The sequence below is a fragment of the Sinocyclocheilus anshuiensis genome, unplaced genomic scaffold (assembly GCF_001515605.1).
Source record: "Sinocyclocheilus anshuiensis isolate Anshui unplaced genomic scaffold, SAMN03320099.WGS_v1.1 scaffold85, whole genome shotgun sequence".
Classification (NCBI taxonomy): Eukaryota; Metazoa; Chordata; class Actinopteri; order Cypriniformes; family Cyprinidae; genus Sinocyclocheilus; species Sinocyclocheilus anshuiensis.
Window position 1 is genome coordinate 1,379,427 of NW_015536800.1, and position 19,907 is coordinate 1,399,333.

The 19,907-nt window shown below is 37.4% G+C and overlaps 1 protein-coding gene across 6 annotated transcripts in view; it reads right to left on the reverse strand.

The window, feature by feature from the left end:
- LOC107656070 (amyloid beta A4 precursor protein-binding family B member 2-like) overlaps window positions 1–19,907 on the reverse strand; it is a 56,475-nt gene that overhangs the window by 17,570 nt on the left and 18,998 nt on the right. For 3 of the 6 annotated variants that reach the window (XM_016443785.1, XM_016443778.1, XM_016443753.1), the window contains exons 2-11: window positions 16,770–16,819; window positions 13,998–14,128; window positions 13,701–13,746; window positions 11,090–12,040; window positions 3,811–4,028; window positions 3,510–3,701; window positions 1,505–1,579; window positions 1,178–1,231; window positions 336–421; window positions 169–229 (exon numbers count right to left, since the gene is read on the reverse strand). In XM_016443785.1, coding sequence (XP_016299271.1) covers window positions 169–229; window positions 336–421; window positions 1,178–1,231; window positions 1,505–1,579; window positions 3,510–3,701; window positions 3,811–4,028; window positions 11,090–12,038 — 1,635 coding nt within the window. In that variant the 5' untranslated portion in view covers window positions 12,039–12,040; window positions 13,701–13,746; window positions 13,998–14,128; window positions 16,770–16,819. Of the gene's footprint in view, window positions 1–168; window positions 230–335; window positions 422–1,177; window positions 1,232–1,504; window positions 1,580–3,509; window positions 3,702–3,810; window positions 4,029–11,089; window positions 12,041–13,700; window positions 13,747–13,997; window positions 14,129–16,769; window positions 16,820–17,030; window positions 17,057–19,907 lie in introns of those variants that run through there. The other 3 variants (XM_016443761.1, XM_016443769.1, XM_016443793.1) reach the window with 3 other exon arrangements.

The following is a 19,907-nucleotide window of genomic DNA, read 5'->3' on the forward strand; positions in this document are numbered from 1 at the left end:
TATATATATATATATATATATATATATATATATATATATATATATATTTGCTTCAGAGCTTGACGATTGTTAATTTGGATCCTGCCTTCAAGACTAAAATAAGTTCTCTGCAGAGTTGTTATCTTTGAATAGCTGCAGTATGTGCAGAACAAACTCATGTGCCCTCACCTTGGCTTCAGGGTCACTGTTAATGCTGCTGGAATCTTCCTCTTCCACGGGAGCAGGGTTTCTAAACACAGCCACACACACAGTCAGAAGAGGTATATACATTTTCATCTCACCTTACTGTTATTTTTTTCTCTCTTTCATTTATTTGTATTTATTTGCTTTCACACCGTAGCTTGAGGGAGGCGTAGCGGAGGGTTGCGCCTTCAAACTCTTTCAGACTGGGGTCAGGGTTTACTGTGGCTGCCTGTAGATCCTGAAGCAGAGAAAAGGCAGAGTTGCTTAAACATGAGCACACAAACATATAGCAAACCCACAAATGTACAGTGCAGAGATCACACCAAACAAAACAGGAAAGCACAGTTCCGGCGATGAGTGATTAAACAAACTGAAATGAAAATGATTAACCAGTTTTAAAACAGACACAGTGTGAACCCTGTGTATTTTACAAAAGGGATGGATTAAGAAAATGAAAAGAAATGAAGAGTGATCAAGAGCTTTCCTGCAATAACCAACATACAGTGCAAAAATCATTTTCTTAATCAGTATTAAAATATCTAAATGCATAACTGAATAAATAAAGTGTAAGAATTAGATTTTAAGTTTGTTTCTGAATTTAGATTTATGCTTAAATCAAGAAAAAAATATTTGGCAAAAGTGTAAGAAAAATACATTTAGTTAGATAAATTATTTCTGCAGTGCAGACAGACAAAATAACACAAAAGCCATGCTGAGAAGAAAGGTTAAAGGTCAAAAGGTAAGGAAGGTATGAAGCAGCACAGGATCTCAGAACACAACTACGCCAGTAGAACATCTACAGGTAGAGCGCCCTTTCTTAGAATTTTTTTTTTTAAATAATGCAAAATGCATTTGCAAAATATGGGCTAAATATTTACAAAAAAATGTAAATTTTAACCCTGTGAAAAACATCAAGTTTTGACAGTAGTTTCCTGAGACATTCTACTGTGTATTTGTCTCTGCAGTTCAGTAAAAAACTGCCTGAGATACTAACCTTCCAGATCTCACTATCAATCTTTCCCACAGCAAAATCACTCCATGGCTGTTTCTGCACCATTATTCACACACAAACGGGGAGGACAAGGTTGAGGGGTCAAGGATGGGAGGGTGGAGAGAGACAAGACAGGGTTGTTAGATCACTCGGCAAGCATGTGTGTGTGTGTGTGTGTGTGTGTATACAGTATATGGCTGTTCAGTGTTTGGTTGTGATCTTATTAGATGCAGTATGGATGTTGATATCTGACTCTATGTTGCAAGAATCAAAGGATAGCACAAATTATTTTTCCACTACATTCTGAGAGTAAACAAGTGTTATTGTTACCTTGTCCTCTTCCCGATGTCGTGCCTCAGAGTGTCTATCCTTGCCTGGCATTATCTGTAGGGATGAGGACCGAGGCTATGCACACACACACACACACACACACACATAGTTTTAGCTTTATTATGTATGACCAATATCAATACAAATTTCAGAATATATTTACATTTGACAATACAATATACACAACAGTTCAAAAGTCAGTCAAATTTTTAAAAAGAAATTAATACTTTTATTCAGCAGGGATGCTTTAAATTGATTAAAAGTGACAGTAAAGACATGAATAATGTCTATTTCAAATAAATACTGTTCTGTTCATCAAAGAATCTAAAGAAATATTAAATATATGTAACACATATAAATTAGTGCTGTCAATTGATTAAAAAAAATTAACTAATTAATTGCACATTTTTTCTGAAATTAATCGCGATTAATCCCACCTAACAATAAAGTTTTTAAATATACTTTTATATTGCAATAATTTCACATTCAGTCTTCAAATGAATGTACAAACAACATAAAGACAGTATATTTTTAATATTTGTTTAATGGCATACTTTGACTGAAGAAGGACAGTATCACTGATACCAATACTACTGATGTCTCTATAAAATAGTTTTTTTCCCAATATTTAACCATTGATTGACTATAGCCATTCAACATTACAGTATAATTGAGAGCTATCAATTTTAACATTTATTAGACTTGAAAAAATAACTTCAAGAGATTGAAGAGCACGCGCTGCGAGCACAGTACAGTTTGACTCGCGCCTGTCGCTGAAGTGAAGTGGCGCGCGTGTCTGAAACATCTCCAGTTTGATGTAGTCGTAAAGAAGTTCTGGAGCTGAATAAATGCACTTCTTGTCAAGAAAAAAAAGAGACTCAACCCTGGCTCCACCCCTGCGTTAATTGCATTAAATCTTTTTAACGCATTAAATGAAAAAATTAATCGCATGCGTTAACGTGCTAATTTTGACAGCACTAATATAAATAAATATTAACATGGAAAGCAGTTATTTTAAATGTAATAACACTGTTCCCTTTCATGGGAACTTCGAACTGCGTCCTCTAGGGGTCGCTATGGGGGACGCCTCGTCGTGACCCGTGTCTGAAGCATACATTGAAAAAACACCAACTCATAATTCTGTTTTTTCTGTATTTTTGGTCAAATAAATGCAGCCTTAGTGAGCATGAGACTTCTTTCAGGATTTTTTTTTTTTTTTTAATCTATTGACCCCCAAATGTTTGAATGGTATTTTCATAATATTCCAATTAAATTTGCTAGAAATTCACCAACAAAACTGTTTATATTTTACAAGACAGTGACAAAAAAATAAGTCATATTAACCTAGTAAAATTTGATTTTGATTTAAGAAGTCAACTGAAAAGTCTTCTTTTGTTCAGTTATTCAGTAGCACATTGCCATTTTGAAACAAACAAAACCATGTGAGGTTCTGTTAACCTTGCTTCATTTTATGCTGCAGCAAAAAGCATAGACTCAAAGGGCCAAAAAGAGATTCAAGCCCACTAATAAGGACAGGAGTAATTTAAATAAAAATGAACCAGACTGTTAAGATACATTGATATGCATGTTTGTTCAGTTTCATTTATCTAATAAGTTCTTTAATACATCTGAAAAAAATAGTTGATCAAATAATAACGGCTGATAAAATTCACCATTCACCAGCCACTGTGTCTGGTGGGCGATAACATTAATTTCTCATCCTGGTTGCACGGTAAACACAGTCATAGCAACCTGTAACTATATTAAGCATTTACCCAGCTCCGTTTAATCCATGGCGACTGAAGTACTGTCACATCTGTAATAGCATTTCCCTCAATTTTCTTTTTCTTTTATGAACAGTTTGTGAAGTTTGTGTCTTATCCATTTATTCTCCACAACCAAACTGTACTCATTGTGAAAGCTAAACACCCAGACAATGGAAGGATATGGCCATAAAGTATTGTCCATACTGTAAAATGGGAGGGAGATTGATGAAAAGACTTACAAAGTAGCAGCTGTTGACAAATCCACAGGAAGGAACATTGCCGTCAGAGGATGAGGAAGAGTTTGAGGACAGGATAGGGGTAGGGTCCAGACATGAAGAAGACGGGATGGGGGCGGGGTCACACGAGCTGTCGGAAGTGGTGCTGCCTGAACGACTCGAAGCTCCGAAAAATATGTCGGCATGAGACATCGACTAAAGCACAACAAAGAGGTACAGAGAAAATGATTGGTCAATGTGGATAAATCAACTGTTGATTTGTTTTATGTCCAGTTTACGTAACAACATGGTTTCAAAGGATTACCTCGTGATCTGGAGTGGGCGAGGGAGACAGGGAGCCCAGGGAGTGTTTGCGGCTGGCATGGCTGGGTCCAGTTGGCACCGGATGGCATGGGGCGGGTCTCTCCCACTGTGTGGTGCCCGTTGGAATGTGCCAGTAATAAATACCAGCCATGTCTGTCATCATCTTCCATCCTGGAGGCAAATCGGGGTCTGTCTGAAATGACTGCTCCCCCCAGATATCTGTAAACACAAATACACAAGGTCAGGTGTGGTCCACACACCCGTCAACCAAGATATCCAAGACTCCTACGAGTGGGTGTTATGACCGAAACCTTGTATCATGGCATGAGTAATTTTAAAACATGGTATGTTTCAGCATACAAGAGTTAGTTCTGGTATTCTAACCTGAATGCGAACAGTGTTCCAAGAGTGTTGATATATAGTATAACAACATTAGGATATTATACTGTTTGTATTAATTTGCATGTCTGTGTTCTCGGTAGAGAGGTGTTGCAATATACCTGTATTGACGATAACCAAGATATTAAAAAAATTAAGTATTAATATCCTGTTAATACTGGACATACAATAATATCGTAAATAGTTCAGTGTCAGTGCCATCTGGTTGACTCTCCAACACAGTAAGTGGCGGTATTGCACCTTAAAGGGATAGTTCACCCAAAAATTCTGTCATTAATTACTCACCCTCATGTCGTTCCAAACCTGTAAGACCTTCGTTCATCTTCAACACAAATTAAGATATTTTTTATATGCAACGACATGAGGGTGAGTAATTAAAGACAGAATTTTCATTTTTGGGTGAACTATCCCTGTAATGCTGGTTACCACCTATCAGAAGATGGATGAAGTGTGTAGCTATTACTGCTGCACAAAATCATGTTGGTGAAGATGACAGGCAAAATTGAGACTCTACCCGTACCCAAAAAAAAAGTTGCTTGCAATTGTGGGAGTTCCATTGGATCCTGGATGTTAGCCACCCCAGTCTTTAGAAAGGGGGCGAACAACAGTAAGTACTTTTTGTACGCTTCTGTACTACACAGTCATAGTTATTTAAACTCACTGCTTCCTTACACTCATATTTTAAATGTGATTTATTTGCTGGGATAAAAAACACAAAATAAAGATGAATTGGACTGATAGCTTTTTTCAATCAAAATTTCTATACACAATATAGATAATATCATTATTGTGAATTCTTTTGGCCACAATAATCATGTAGTAAAACCTGATATTGTGACAGCCCTAGTTCACGGCATTCCAGACCAGAGTATGTGAGCGCTAGTGACTGAACATGTGGTAATGGGCAATCAAAGTAATTAAATACTTTATAAATAAAGTTAAATACATTTTTTTATTTTTTTTCCCTAATATTTGAAATTGCCCAGCCAGTCTCCCAATATATGGATGTTTGGTTACACTTTACTTGAAGGGGTGTGCATAAGCCTGACATGACACTTTCATAATCATGACATGACATCTACATAATCATGACATGACACAAGTCATGAATATGAAGGTTTTTTTATGCATGTTTATGACAACTGTCATTAAGTATCATTCGCTCAGTTATGTAATTTGTAATGCAAAGATAACATTGTTTGAGATGTCTTTGTTGTGGGTTATGGTTAGGGGTAAGGGTAGGGGTAGGGGTAGGTTAGGGTTAGGTCAAATAATGTCATATTTGCATTAAAAATGACATAACTGAGCGAATGACACTTAATGACAGTTGTCATAAACATGCATAACCTCCTTCATATTCATGGCATGTGTCATGTCATGATTATGAAGGTGTCATGTCAGTCTTATGCACACCCCTTCAAGTAAAGTGTTACCGGATGTTTCAAGCAGCAACCAAATAATTAAAACTGCTGAAGTCTAGATAAGGAGTCACTATGGGATATGAGTGCTCTGTAATACATTGTTGCTACCATGAATAGTTTATTTATTTATTTATTTTTTATCTGTCTCTCTCACATGAAGTTGCTACTGTTCTGTCTGTCCTCACTCAGCAGCTGGGAATGTTTTTTTAATGTTTCAGATGCTAGTAAGAGCATTATTCATACAATGCAATCTGGATGAGGAAAACCACACACATATACACAGTAAACCACTGCAGTCTGTTACTCACACATATGCTGAACAGATTCAAGCCAGGAAACATGTCCTCACCAAAACCATGAAGCCGCGACATTCTGTGTGTGTGTGTGTGTGTTTAAAACAACTCTACAGAGATTCTCAAAGGACTTTGTGTCAATCTACACGACACTTCCAGAAAATGAATATAGTTAAAAAAAAAAAAAACTAACACTGTATAATAACCAGCTAGGAAACAAGTCATAAAATCTCTTTCATATTCTAAGCTGATGCACTGTTGATTTTTAGGCTTTCCTGCTGATTACCTTTATATCCCCGACTGCACAGTATGCAAAATCAGTATGTCAAATGAGACAGATGACCGAATACTCATGATACAGCTGTGTATTGCATCTGCTAAGATCCTTAACTATACAGAAACTGGACACTTTGTATCCCATTAGGTCACAGCGACTATTCAATTCGAAAAGGTCATAAAAACAATGCAGGAAAGTGTAAGTGTACATGCTATAGGTACTAAGAAAGGTGTTCCTTATGGTGTTCTTAAACAACACCATAATAATTGTAATATCGTAATTTGTTGAAGGTCACACAGGTCAAAGGACAATGTCAACATGGTGGATGTACGGAGAATCACTCTGGGTTGCTCCACTCATAATGAAATCTCATTAGTCTAAAATCCCCCTCCACATAGCACAAATGTTGGCTGTGAATTCACTTTAATTGTCAATATAAAAGTAACTTGTGGCTGGAAACTTGTCTGAATAATACATGGTAATCTGTCAATCGAAAGGATTTGAGTAAAAAGAAAACATTCAAATTTTGATATTCTATCAGAAAAGATGCGGTCAGATTTACTTCTGTTCATCAAATTTTTGCAAGTGAAATCAGCTCATTTCAGTAGGAATCCACATGCAGGTTTTGACCAACAGACAGCTGCTTGGTTTGAAAGTGACTTTTGTGTGAGCTGTGTTTCAAACATAACTACATTATTGACAACAATCTTGATTTACACGGTATATGAATCCAATAAAAATGTGTAAAATTAAATAATTTCTATAAAATCACCAAATAATATGAGCAGATAACAAGTGTTGTTTTAGTATCTCTGAGATACAGTTGTACTTTTTATCAATATTTAAATGATTTCCCCTATTTCCATTTTAGTCATTTGTGAGTTTTGTCATTTTTATTTTTTTAAACACCTTTATAGTTTTTATACATTTTTCTTTCAGTTGTAGTTAGTTATTTTAGTAGCCAAGATCAAGTTCAACTAAATGAACCTTGGCAACTAGCTAAAATAATCAATAATTATTTTTTTTAATTTTATTTTATTTCAGTTAATATTTTTTTTCTTTAAAGTAACAAAAATGTTTTTATTAATTTAGTTTTAGTTAACTATAATAACCCTGTAAATAACATGCTGAGGAAGAAAGCACGAGTCGAGTAGCCTCACTGTCGCTTTAAGGCATGACTCACTTCAATGAGACTTAATAATTAGCCAACAGAACTGACTAACTGAGTGAAACAGCTATTAGCCAGCACTAGCCATGTACAGCAGATCTAATCTCCCAGTATGCAAAGTGAACACAAGTTCTTATTAGAGACGTCTCCTGCACCCAAGTTCTCTTTCAGTAAGACGATCAGGCACTGCAGTACAGGAACTGTAGTGTTCTTTAATACTGGGTATCATGCTGAGGTGCATTATGGGACTTGTAGTCCCTAATATATAAGTGGGTCACCACAGCTGCCTGAAAACCTCATTACAGTTCAATGAAACCCTTATACAGATTCAAATACAAAGAAATAGAGACAACAATCAGGTTGATGCTTAATAACGGTCTGGATTTTTCAGCTATTTTTTTCCAGGTAGACAGCATGCTAGCATATAGTAACTATCCTCAGCCTAGATCTAAACATTCGACCCACTTTTGATAACGTCTCTCTCTTTCTGCAGTCTATAAAGCATGTGGCGAGCAGAGGGGGAGGGGAGGACAGCTGTAAAATTCACGCACACTCGCGGACCGAAGTGCCATGAACATATGCACAAACTTTAGTATTCAGCACACAGCTCGTGACACCCTTCACTGCATCCTTCCTCCTTCCTTATCTCTCTTCTCCGCCTGCATTTATGAGCATGCACATGCAACGGAGATGCGTAGCTACATGCGCAGCACTGACTCACAGCCACACAGACACACCGACGCGCAGTACCTACCCTCGTAATTCACTATAACAATGGCCAACATGTAGTCTTTACCCAGCATCATGACTGAGCAGCCGCAAGCAGAGAGAATGACATGAGAAGAGAGAGGAAAGCAGAGGCAGAGCGGGAGAGGGACAGAGGGGGCGAGTGACTGATGGAGAAAGGGAGAGGGAGAGACGGGGTGGGTGAGCATGAGAGAGCAACAGACTCTGTTTATTTACCTACCCTCGTAATTCATTATAACAATGGCCAACATGTAGTCTGTACCCAGCATCATGACTGAGCAGCCGCAAGCAGAGAGAATGACATGAGAAGAGAGAGGAAAGCAGAGGCAGAGCGGGAGAGGGACAGAGGGGGCGAGTGACTGATGGAGAAAGGGAGAGGGAGAGACGGGGTGGGTGAGCATGAGAGAGCAACAGACTCTGTTTATTTACCTACCCTCGTAATTCATTATAACAATGGCCAACATGTAGTCTGTACCCAGCATCATGACTGAGCAGCCGCAAGCAGAGAGAATGACATGAGAAGAGAGAGGAAAGCAGAGGCAGAGCGGGAGAGGGACAGAGGGGGCGAGTGACTGATGGAGAAAGGGAGAGGGAGAGACGGGGTGGGTGAGCATGCGAGAGCAACAGACTCTGTTTATTAGCTGTTTATTTTTTGTCCAAATCTTGCAGGAAGAGAGATATCAGCTTCCTGTCCATCCGGGACACCTGATTAGTCACACGGCTGTGCAAAGCCACCTCCCTTGCCGAACACTCGGTCACTCCGGCAACCCTGAGATAATTTTTCCTGCAGTGTCACCTAACACATGGTCACGTGACCTTGGTATGACAAGATACAAACAACGGTGGGAAAGGGATGGATGTGCAAGAGTTAGTGTGCTGTGGTGATGCCAGCTAACATCTGGGTGTAAAACCAGTTTGCAGCTGTCCATTACCCACCATGCTGGCAGAACGGACCTGCCACACACCTGTGAGGTTTTCCTGTCTGGTGAGAGAGATTTTGACAGACACTGTGTCAATGGTAGACTGGTTTGAGTGACAGTCCGGGGGAAGAGAGGAGACTTATCACCACAGAAACAGCCATTTTGACTCATCACAAGAAACTCTGCACCATTTATCCTAGGCATAAACTTCATAGGTTGCAAAGCCCCCCCCCCCAAATAAAAATTATTGAAGCACCCTCATGTCGTTCCAAACCTGTATCATTTTTCTTCTGTGGAACACAAAAGGAGATATTTTGAAGAATGTTGATGCTGCTCTTTTCCATACCGTAAAAGCACATTTACATGCAGTTATGATAACAACAGCTGCATAGTCAAGCTATAGTCTTCTTCTGTCTAAGCATACATATTGTGTAATAATATGCAACTGAATATTTTACAGATTAAATACACATCATTCATACAGTTGCATTATCTAGTGGCGCTTTTCCACTGCGTGGTACGACTTGGCTCGGCACGGCTCAGTACGGCACGGCACGGCACGGTTCGGCTCGGTTCGGCACGGTTTGCGTTTCCACTGCAGTTCAGTACGTTCTGTTGTTTGTGTCGCAAGTTCAGTGACGCAGGTAGTGACGATTTTCTCCGGCCAATCCGTGATCAGCAGAGTTTATACGTCACATTTTGGTAACGGTACGGTTCACTTGGAACCCCAACCGAGGTGGTACTAAAAAAAGTACCAGGTACCAGGTACTGTACCCAGTGGAAAACCCCCCAAAAGTGAACCGTACCGAGCCGTACCGTGCCGTACCATGCAGTGGAAAAGCGCCATAGGTCTGCTATTCCATTTCGACAACTGAAATCAGACACTTACCAGTAACCACGGAGAGGGCAACATGGTGGATGTAGTACATTCAGATTTCAGAACCACTACACGCATTCATACTATATACAACATACTAATGGTCGCAAAGAAGTACCTAGTCAGAGAGTATGCGATTTCAGATGCAGCTATAGCTTTGCAATAAATTTGTATGAGGAACTGACCAATTTAAAGGGATAGTTCCTCCAAAAACTAAAATTCTGTCATCATTTATTTGCTCATGTCATTCCAAACCCAAAAGACTTTTGTTCAATATCGTCAAGTAAGCATGTTTGGGTTTTTGTTTACCATATTTGATGTTCTCTGTGTATGTAAGTTGAATGATCAATCTTTACATGTCAATAAAAGCCTAAATTAAATCTGTTATATAAAATTATCATGTCTCATTAAAAGACTTGGAACAAACCACTTGATTCATGTAGATTATTTTTACAATGGCTTCATGAACTTTTTGATGCTTTAAAGTTTTGGTGGAATGGATTTTCAATGGAAGGAAAGAAACCTCCCAGGTTTCATTTAAAAATATCTTAATTTGTGTTTTAAAGACAAATGAAAGTATGTGTTTGGAATGACATGAGGGCTAGTAAATGAAGACAGAATTTAAATTTTTGGGTGAACTAATCCTTCATGTCACAGAAAATCACTCACTGCAACTCTCAGATCTCAACTGTGACCTTTATTTCTACATTCTTGAGCTTGATAGCCACTTGTCACTGTCCACTTTCATTATATGGAAAAGAGCAGAGTGAACATTCTGTTCAACTTCTTATTTTGTGGTTTTATTTTGGAATAACATTAAAGAGAGTAAATGATGACAATTAGAATTTTTGGATGAATTCTACCTTTTTAAAACTACATTTTCAATTTATAATTACAAAAGGTACACACAATAGTAAACATGCTTTTAACAAGCTTTGCTCCACAGCCTCAAACCAGAGACACACTGTGCTGCGTTTACCTAGATCACACTTCAGTGACGTGAAATGTCCAAACACACAAACACCTCTCTGCCAACGCACTTCAGTCAATCTGAAAACCACACATACCACATGAGTGCACCATATCCACTACACTGGGCCAAAACACACACACACACACACAAAACCACACTGAGGAGACCAGCAAGCATCGCAACACTTTGAATGTGTACTACTGACCGCTCTCTTCTGGTGAGCCCAGTGATGCACTGTCCTGTGACAACGTGGTCCAGCTGGACTCCTCGTCACTGTGTGGAAGGTTCTGGATGCGGTTTAGTGCCCGGTCTGTCTTGGCTCCCGTCCGTGGTCGGTCTTTTTTCGTCTCCGGTGAGGAAGAGGAAGATGAAGAGCCGACAGACAGGAGGGGCGTGTCCTCAGGGCTGTGCGGTTTACTTGGAGACGAGGGACAAGGATTCTTCTCTTTCTCCAGCAAAGGCTTAGTGACATCCTCATCCTGCGCGTCAGACAATTCATACGACAGGTCATCCAGGCACGACTCCAGGCAACTCTTGGTTTTAAGGTGCTCGGGTGACTTCCTGTCTGAAACAATCTCCGTTTTCTCAGACAGAATGAGCAGGTCATCACAATTCTCCACAAGATCCTCCTCATTAGTGTCCTCATCAATTAACTCATTTACTTCCTCGTCAACAAGCTCGTTGTTCGGGTCAAAGTCACTGTGAACGTCGTCGACGTTAGACTCGCTGTCGAGGCTTAAATCCTCAACATTCCTCAACTCATCATCGATGTTGAGCTCTGATTCGCCAGCTGTGTTTCCATCTTCGTCTTCTTCGGTGGTGTTCTTGTTGTGATCCTGTCGCTCTGCAGCTTTACGTAACTGATTTGCACCATTTTTGGCCAGTTTAGGGTTGGCAGTTGTCGCTGAAGATGACGAAGGTGGTATCATGCCTTCGCCCAGTCCCATCGCACTCTGAATGCTTGTGAGTGCGTACTTCTTCCGGCACTTTGGGGGTGTGGCCTGGCCCTGTTTGATGACATCACCACTAAGCAGTTGATTGTGTGAGGAAAGCAGGCTGAGGGAAGTGGGTGGAGTTGCAGAGGGCCCGTTGTGATTGGCTATGTCCACAGAGGGGGAGGGGTTACATGGCGAGGGCACGCAGACTGACATCATGGCTAAAGTTAGAAAAAGTGAAAAAGCAGTCAAAATCACACATAAACGGTGCTTTAAACAATACAAGAGAAAAAGTAAAAAAATGTCAAACATTTTTTTAAAAATCAATGCAAATATTTCTAATTTTTTTTCTAATAAATATTTTAAATTTATTATTATTTTTAAACTATTCATTATTTAATTTATCAAACTAAAGCTGCATTTTGAAATGCAAATTTAAAGCTCTTGTTTTTGTCCAGTGGTTGATTGACAGATGGGTAAGTGGCTTGTCGCTGTTGGTTAGGACACGTCAGGACAGATTAAATGTAAACGGGGTCAAAGAAACCAATTTTAAGCAATGTGAATTAACATCAACATGTGCATCACCTAGAATTTTCTTTGATTAAACGTGAAGGAATATAAAAATATGATAATACAGCAGATAGATCCGACACTGGGACTGAATCAGCAATGACATTCATGAAAAGCTTATTTGTCTTCGCTCAAGCAGCTCTGCAGACTGTGCTGCTTCTGTGCTACCAAACTGAATTACCACATTTAAAATCAACTTAATCTGATGGGAATTGAATGAGATTATAGCTGATTTACAACCCAGTGCTTCATACTATGATGCGATTGGGTGGAAAATTAAATCAGGTTCATGCCAAAAGATGAGCTGATTTTTGCTAACACTCAAAGAGAAGATTCATAGAGACAACACATGCACTAGGAAAGAGGATGTATCCAATCACACAATAATCCAACATATTACATGAAGACAGATGGATACAAACAGGGCTCCAGACTGTGACAAAAAAAAAATACAAATTTGAGATTTAATTTTAAAATCTAGTCACCATTGGCAACAGTAGAGAACACTTTATATGCCTACATCCATATTAATTTAATCAAATAACATCTTGTGATGAATCAGGCATCATACTCATCCAGTGAATCATTTAGAGCTGTTACTGAATTCACAGCTGATTCCGTTACAGAACTGCGAGTCATTTTTCAGTTGTGTCTGATTTAAAATTTACTGAGAACTGGGAATGTGTACTTTAGGTTTGTCAGACTTTATATTAGTCAATTTACTGACTTGTTAATATAACAATATAATATATATTCACAACAGAAATTCACTGTAATAAACTAATGCAGACTCCTTACAACAAGGTTTCATTTGTTAATATTAGTTAACATTAACTCATCATGAACAATACTTTTGCAGCATTTATTAATCTTAGTTAATGTTCACCTTATTTTGATAACATATTTGATAACATTAGTTAATGCACTGTGAACTACCATGAACATTTTATTAACTAACACATATTGCTCATTGTTAGTCCATGTTAATGCATTAACTAATGTTAACAAATCAGACCTCGTTGTAATATGTTACCAAAATAATAAATGGTATTCTAAAAACATTTAAATTTACTACTGAATATTATGGGTTATTGTCTAGCACAGTGAAATCCAATTGTAAGGCTGAATTGACAATGTTTGAAAATAACACTGTTGGTATGTTGGATCAACACAACATCTATAGAGCAGTTCTAAAAAATGGCAACTAGCAAAAGCAATTAATCGCCTAAGAGGTTCATTTTAATAGCCAATGTAGATTTTTTAGTGTGCAGTCCTGCACAAATCATATCCTGACACAGAGGGCTGTCTGACCTTGTACAGGTTTTCTCGTTGAGCCGGAGACGCTGCCAATGTAAATCTGCACCAAAAAATAATACAATTACCTTCTTTCATCATCTACAAACATAGACCATCCACAAACACACATGCATGAAAATGCAAATAGTATGAAGTCATACCCTTCATACAATAGCAATTCAGTGCTGTAATTATGTATTTATTGACAATTGCAAACGTATAGCTTAAATTTCAGAAAATTTCAGTATCATATCTGTATAACAGCAGAGGTTAATACACACATGTTCCATTCGAGCAGGCAGTCATACTCACCAGGGAGCTGAGGATTGTGGGTATCTCCACAAAGCCTCTTGGGCCATGGTGTAAAATCAGCGCCTCTTCAAGGTTTTGGCCAATCAGCACCAGCTGTATATATCACCATGGAAGCACTCAAGAAATCTATTCTGAACACAATAAAAAATGATGATTAGAAAATAGATAGCATATGGACATTTTTACTTAATGCATTTTCACTCAGCTAAGGTCAGTGATGTGTGAGTGTGTGTGTATCTTCCGGGACATCTCCTGCTGTGTGTGTAAACAGCATGGGGTGGAAATATGCATCTGGAGCACAATGATAAAAATAACTGTCAGGGTGGAGGCACAAACAGAAACACACACTCAATCTCAAGAGGAATCATCTAACTGGGTAGTAAATGAGAATGAAATGATTTTTCACTGCATGGATCAAAGGGCATTCATGTCTAAACATTAAAACCAAAAATAACTAGGGCTATGTCATTTATCAAGTATTAACACTTTTTATTTGGCCATTAAACTTCCTAAAGAGTTAGAATAGCTTCATAACCCATTACTTGAGTTATATGAGTGATAAGATAAAGGCTTTTAAAAGCTTGAGCATTTCTCATTTAAATGTCAGTAAAAAAAATAAAAATAATAATAAATTATGTAATTATTTAAAATAAAAAATAGATTTCCATGAATCAGTTCAAACATTTCATATAATATAGGTTCAATAGAATGTTTTCCTCCTGTTCATTTAGTGAAAATCAGTGAAAATATTTCCACATAAAAATATTACTTCAAAGGCTCTTACTGAAAAAGTGACTCTTTAGGTAATTTCAGAGCAAATACATGAATAGAATATTAAAAATCTTTTTTGATTACTGAATATCATAAAAAGGCTGAAAAATATTAAGATATTCTGTATAAAAATGACGAGAGGGTTTGTTTTAGTACAGGAGAAAAAAGAGACAGAGATATACAGAGTAAAAGACAGACAGATAAGCACTGAGATTTTGATTCAGTTTGGCATTTTGTATCCATGCATAACCTAGACCAGAAAACAAACAGAAGTAGAGCAGTTCAGTGTGTGTGAGAGAGTGGTGAGCTTTAATTAGAGATGTCTGACTGGTGGCTAACCTCCCTGAGATCCCTCTTTCAGAATCATGCATCGCTCTCTCTCACTCAGGAGGTTGCCACACTTATGACCTTAAAGAAAGGGTGTGTGTGTGTGTGTTTGAGTACATGAATTCAATCTGACCACAGTAATTGACCCTCCGCTAAGTTCTGCACCTCTTGGTTACTGTTGCCAGCTGTAGGCATGCTTTACAAAACTACCCATAAGAATGAAGAGGAGATTTTCATGAACAGTGTGGTTTTCGGTAAAATGTGCTCATAAAGCATTTAGGCTGGAATGAAGTGTGACATTGCAAATTAATTTTTTATCTGCTCAATTTTTTACTACATTAGATCACACAGTAATGTTACTAAACACTTATCACAGTCAAATGAAAAAAGTATCATTAGAAAGTGCTTAAAGGGTTAGTTCACACAAAAATGAAACTTCTGTTATTATTTATTCACCCTAACCCACTTTTAATATTCTTTCATTATTTTGTCTATCCATTTAAACTCCACACAACCAAACACATCAAAAAGTACAAAAATACACTGTAAAAAAAACAATCTATATGAATTGACCTGTTTAAAAACTTTCTGATGAGACATGGTTGCTTTATAGGATGAACAGATTACTATTCATATATAAACATTGATCAACACACATACACAGAGCTTATAAAATGTTTTTTTTTTGTTTTGTTTTTTTGTAGTTTTTGATGCATGACAGTTTTGGTTGCATGGACTTTCAATGGATGGAAAAAATGATAAGAGAATATTAAAAATAGCCTCATTTCCGAAGACGAACGCAAGTGTTTTTGGTTTGGAAGACATGGTTCCATGATAATAGATCATGGTTCCATGGTTAATGATAGAATTTTTATTTTTTGGTGAACTAACCAAAACTGCTTTTCAAATAATAACATTTTTAATTTCTGTTTGATTCTCAGACAAAGCTATGGAATGGCTTCAGAAGACTTGGAACACAGTATATGAGTCATGTTGAATACTTGTATAGTGCCTTTATAGTATTTTTGTCTTTTCAGAGGTTAGCAGTATAAATCACCACCGCTTTTCTTGTATAAAAGAGCAGCTCTGGTATCCTGCTTAACTTTTCATTTTATGCTGGAGAATAAAATAATGACATAAGGCAGATGGTGATGACAATTTTCATTCCGTGTGAACTATTTGTTTCAGAACAATAATGTAATTCACATTCTATAAAATAAAACCTTTCAAAGCTCTATTGTTTGGAAAATGGTTCCCGCTATTGTTCCCTGGAATGTGCGTTACGAAATATTATTGCAGCAACTGACACTTCAGAGAGGACAGAATCCATCCACAGAGAGCTGCAGCCAGATTACACACACTAAACAACAGAATGAAATACACTTCTATAGCTCAGTTCTTTTCCACTGCTAACTTCACTTAAAGAAATGAATTCTGCAGCACTTAGAACAGACAGAGTTTGGTGTCTGGATACAACAGCTATAATCATAACACACACACACCCTCAAATCCACTGGAGTCTTTACGAGGAGCAAACAAGCAGGAATGTGAGGGAAAACTGAAGAATTCTTGGCAAGTCATTTTCAGAAGGCTTTAATTACCCATCTGAGAAAAATACATTGCACTCGTCTTTCATACAGACACACACACACACACACACACATACAAATATACCTGTATCTCTGCAGGTAGAGGTGCTTGTCACATTCAGATGAGGTTCCCACCTGCAAAACAGAGAAACAGACAGTTAGTTTGTGAATTAACAGTGTGTGTGTAACTTTAAGTCAATAGTAATAATAATACCAGACAGAAATGCCAAAGAAAACATCAAGAATCATTTCAATAACTAAATACACAACACAGACACTGACTGACAGTTTTAGCAGCTGAAAATAAAATGCTAAACAAACCACACAGAACATAAGTAAATATGACCTTCTGAATAATCCAACTGTGCAAATCAGAAACAGAGGGCACGGTTCTGTGAAGCACATCCCACTGAGGGCGAGAGAAAGCGAGAGAGATGCTTGTGCTCAAAAACAGGCAGACTGGTTAGATTAAAGGACGTTTATTTAGCTGCAAAAACAGGGAGGAACATGTATAGTCGGAGTTAACTGCTGCTCATAACTGCACATCTCTCTGCCCGTGCCATAAAAGTGCATCCAATCAGTATCATGGAAGAAAACAACAATAAAACGCACATAAACATGCACACAAATACACAGATGAACGCTGGGAAAGAGGCAAGTCAAGATCATATTTCAGAAAGAAGAAATCTTGCACACACACACACACACAAGGCCTTATATCAAAGACTTGCTTTCCAGCACATTGCACTGTGAAAACAGCTGCCAAATGACAAAGATGAAAAGAGGGAGGAAAAGAAAGAGAGATAGTGAGAACGAGTGCAAAAGGCAACAGAGAGGAAAAGAAGAAAGGGAAACCCCACAGCACTATGGGTTTCCATCAACATCTGTATAAACAATCCATGTGCATACTAGAAGCTTTGAGACGCACTTATTAGTTGGTCACAGTTTATGCTTCTTTCAACACGTATACACATTTACTCTACCTGATTTACCTTCTTTCCCCATATATTATTCAAATAAAGATTTCAAACAGGTTTTAGAGCTTAATACCACAGAAGAACGTACAACGAATCTAGAACCAATACACTGATCTGAAGAACTTAGGAAGAAAAACATCAAGAACTGTTTTAAACTGAAAAGAATCATATAGCCAACAAAAGAACCTAGATCTGAGTTCTGAATATGGAGAGGTTTTTTTTGGAAATGCCCCACAAGAAAAGGAAAATCACAAACAAGAACTCTTTAATATGCCAACTACCTCTCCTAGACAGCAATGAGATTAAATGGAAAACAAATGGGGACTTTTGTTTAAGTCTTCTGCTGCTTAGAGAAGAATCAGAATCAGAATCAGAATCAGAATCAGAAGAGCTTTATTACCAAGTATGTTTACACACACAAGGAATTTGACTTGACGACAGGAGCTTCCATTGTAGAAGAAAGTACAAACATAGTGCAGACATACATGATAGTGCAGACATACATAGGAATAACACAGTAGGGATGTAATATAACACTAATATAATAAAAAAGAAAAATTGAATAATGTACTATATACAGAAATAGAAGTATAGGAAAAAAATTAATTATTTAGATAAATGTACAGATATGTTTATTAGTGTGCAGATATGTTATTTACAAAGTGTGCAGTTTAATATAAGTATAACTATGTTAGTTGTGATGGACGATGTATAATTATGAAAGATTAATTGTTCAGACTGAATATAGCCTGTGGGAAAAAACTGTTCTTGTGCCTGGCTGTTCAGTGCTCTGTAGCGCCGACCAGAAGGCAACAGTTCGAAGAGAGAGTGGGCTGGGTGTGAGGGGTCCAAGGTGATTTTTTTAGCCCTTTTCCTCACTCTGGAGATGTAAAGATCTTGGGCGCGCAGAGCTTCACCAGGGTCCCGGCGCGTTTCCCTCTTCTGCGTCTGCATGCGCGTTTGAACAACATAGCTGTACCTCCAACTAGAATGTCCAACAAAACGTCCGAATAATCAAAAACCGGAAAAATATTGTCCGGGATGTGCTGCTTAATGTTAAGGAGTTCGTCTTTGGTAAAACTTATAGAAGAAGAATGACAAAACACAGAACAAACAAACAAAAACAATAGAAGAATCGCGGAGCTCAGCGTCCTGGCTGCCATTTGCGGCGCCATCTTGATCTCTAAGTACTGGAGAAGACTCCAGTAATCCCCAAATGTGAGATTCAGAAGAGATTTCAACAATGTTACAAAAAGATTTGCCAAAATGCTTACTTTTGCAACCAAAAGTCTGAGATTTCAGTATCATATCTCAAACATTTGGTTTTGATCGCTTCTATTGTCCTCATTTGTAAGTTGCTTTGGATAAAAGCGTCTGCTAAATGACTACATTTAAATATAATGTAAATGTAAATAACAAACCTAAATTGAAATGTTAAAACAAGCCCCAAATCAAATAAATAAGTAACACAAATAAAATAAATCTCTTCGTATAAACAAACTAATGCTTTGGCAGTGCTTTTTCCATTTAAAATCAGAGGCAACCACTGCATTTTAATCACGATCCAAACAAAGATGCTAAATACATGTTAACATGTTTTGGAAAGCAGTATCACTTTAGTTTAGGGACCAATTCACACTATTAACTAGTTGCTTATTAGCATACCTATTATTAACATATTGGCTGTTTATTAATACTTATAAAGTACATATTCTGCATGACCATATTTTACATCCCTAATCCTACCCAATACCTGAACTTAACAACTACCTTACTATTAATAAGCAGCAAATTAGACGTTTATTGAGGCAAAAGTTGTAGTTAATGGTTTGTTAATAGTGATAATTGGACCTTAAAATAAAGTGTGACCACATTTTTACAGCATTTATTAATCTTTGTTTATGTTAGTTAATAAAAACACAATTGTTCATCATTTGTTCATGTTAGTTCAAAGTGCATTGACTAACATTAACAGATACAAATTTCAATATCAATAAATGCGGTACTAGAAGTATTGTTCATTGTTAGTTCATTCTAACACAGTGAAATAATATTAACAAATGGAACCTTACTGTAAATTGTGAATCTTTACTCCTACTCTATACCAACAACTCTTTCATGTGGGTCTGTTTTACTTCTATTTTAGGAGACATGTCTGAGACAAAGTTGCAAACGACTATTAAATAACTATTTTTAAGTGCATACTTTTATTGTTTATAAATTAAGTTACTTATAATGACTGTAAG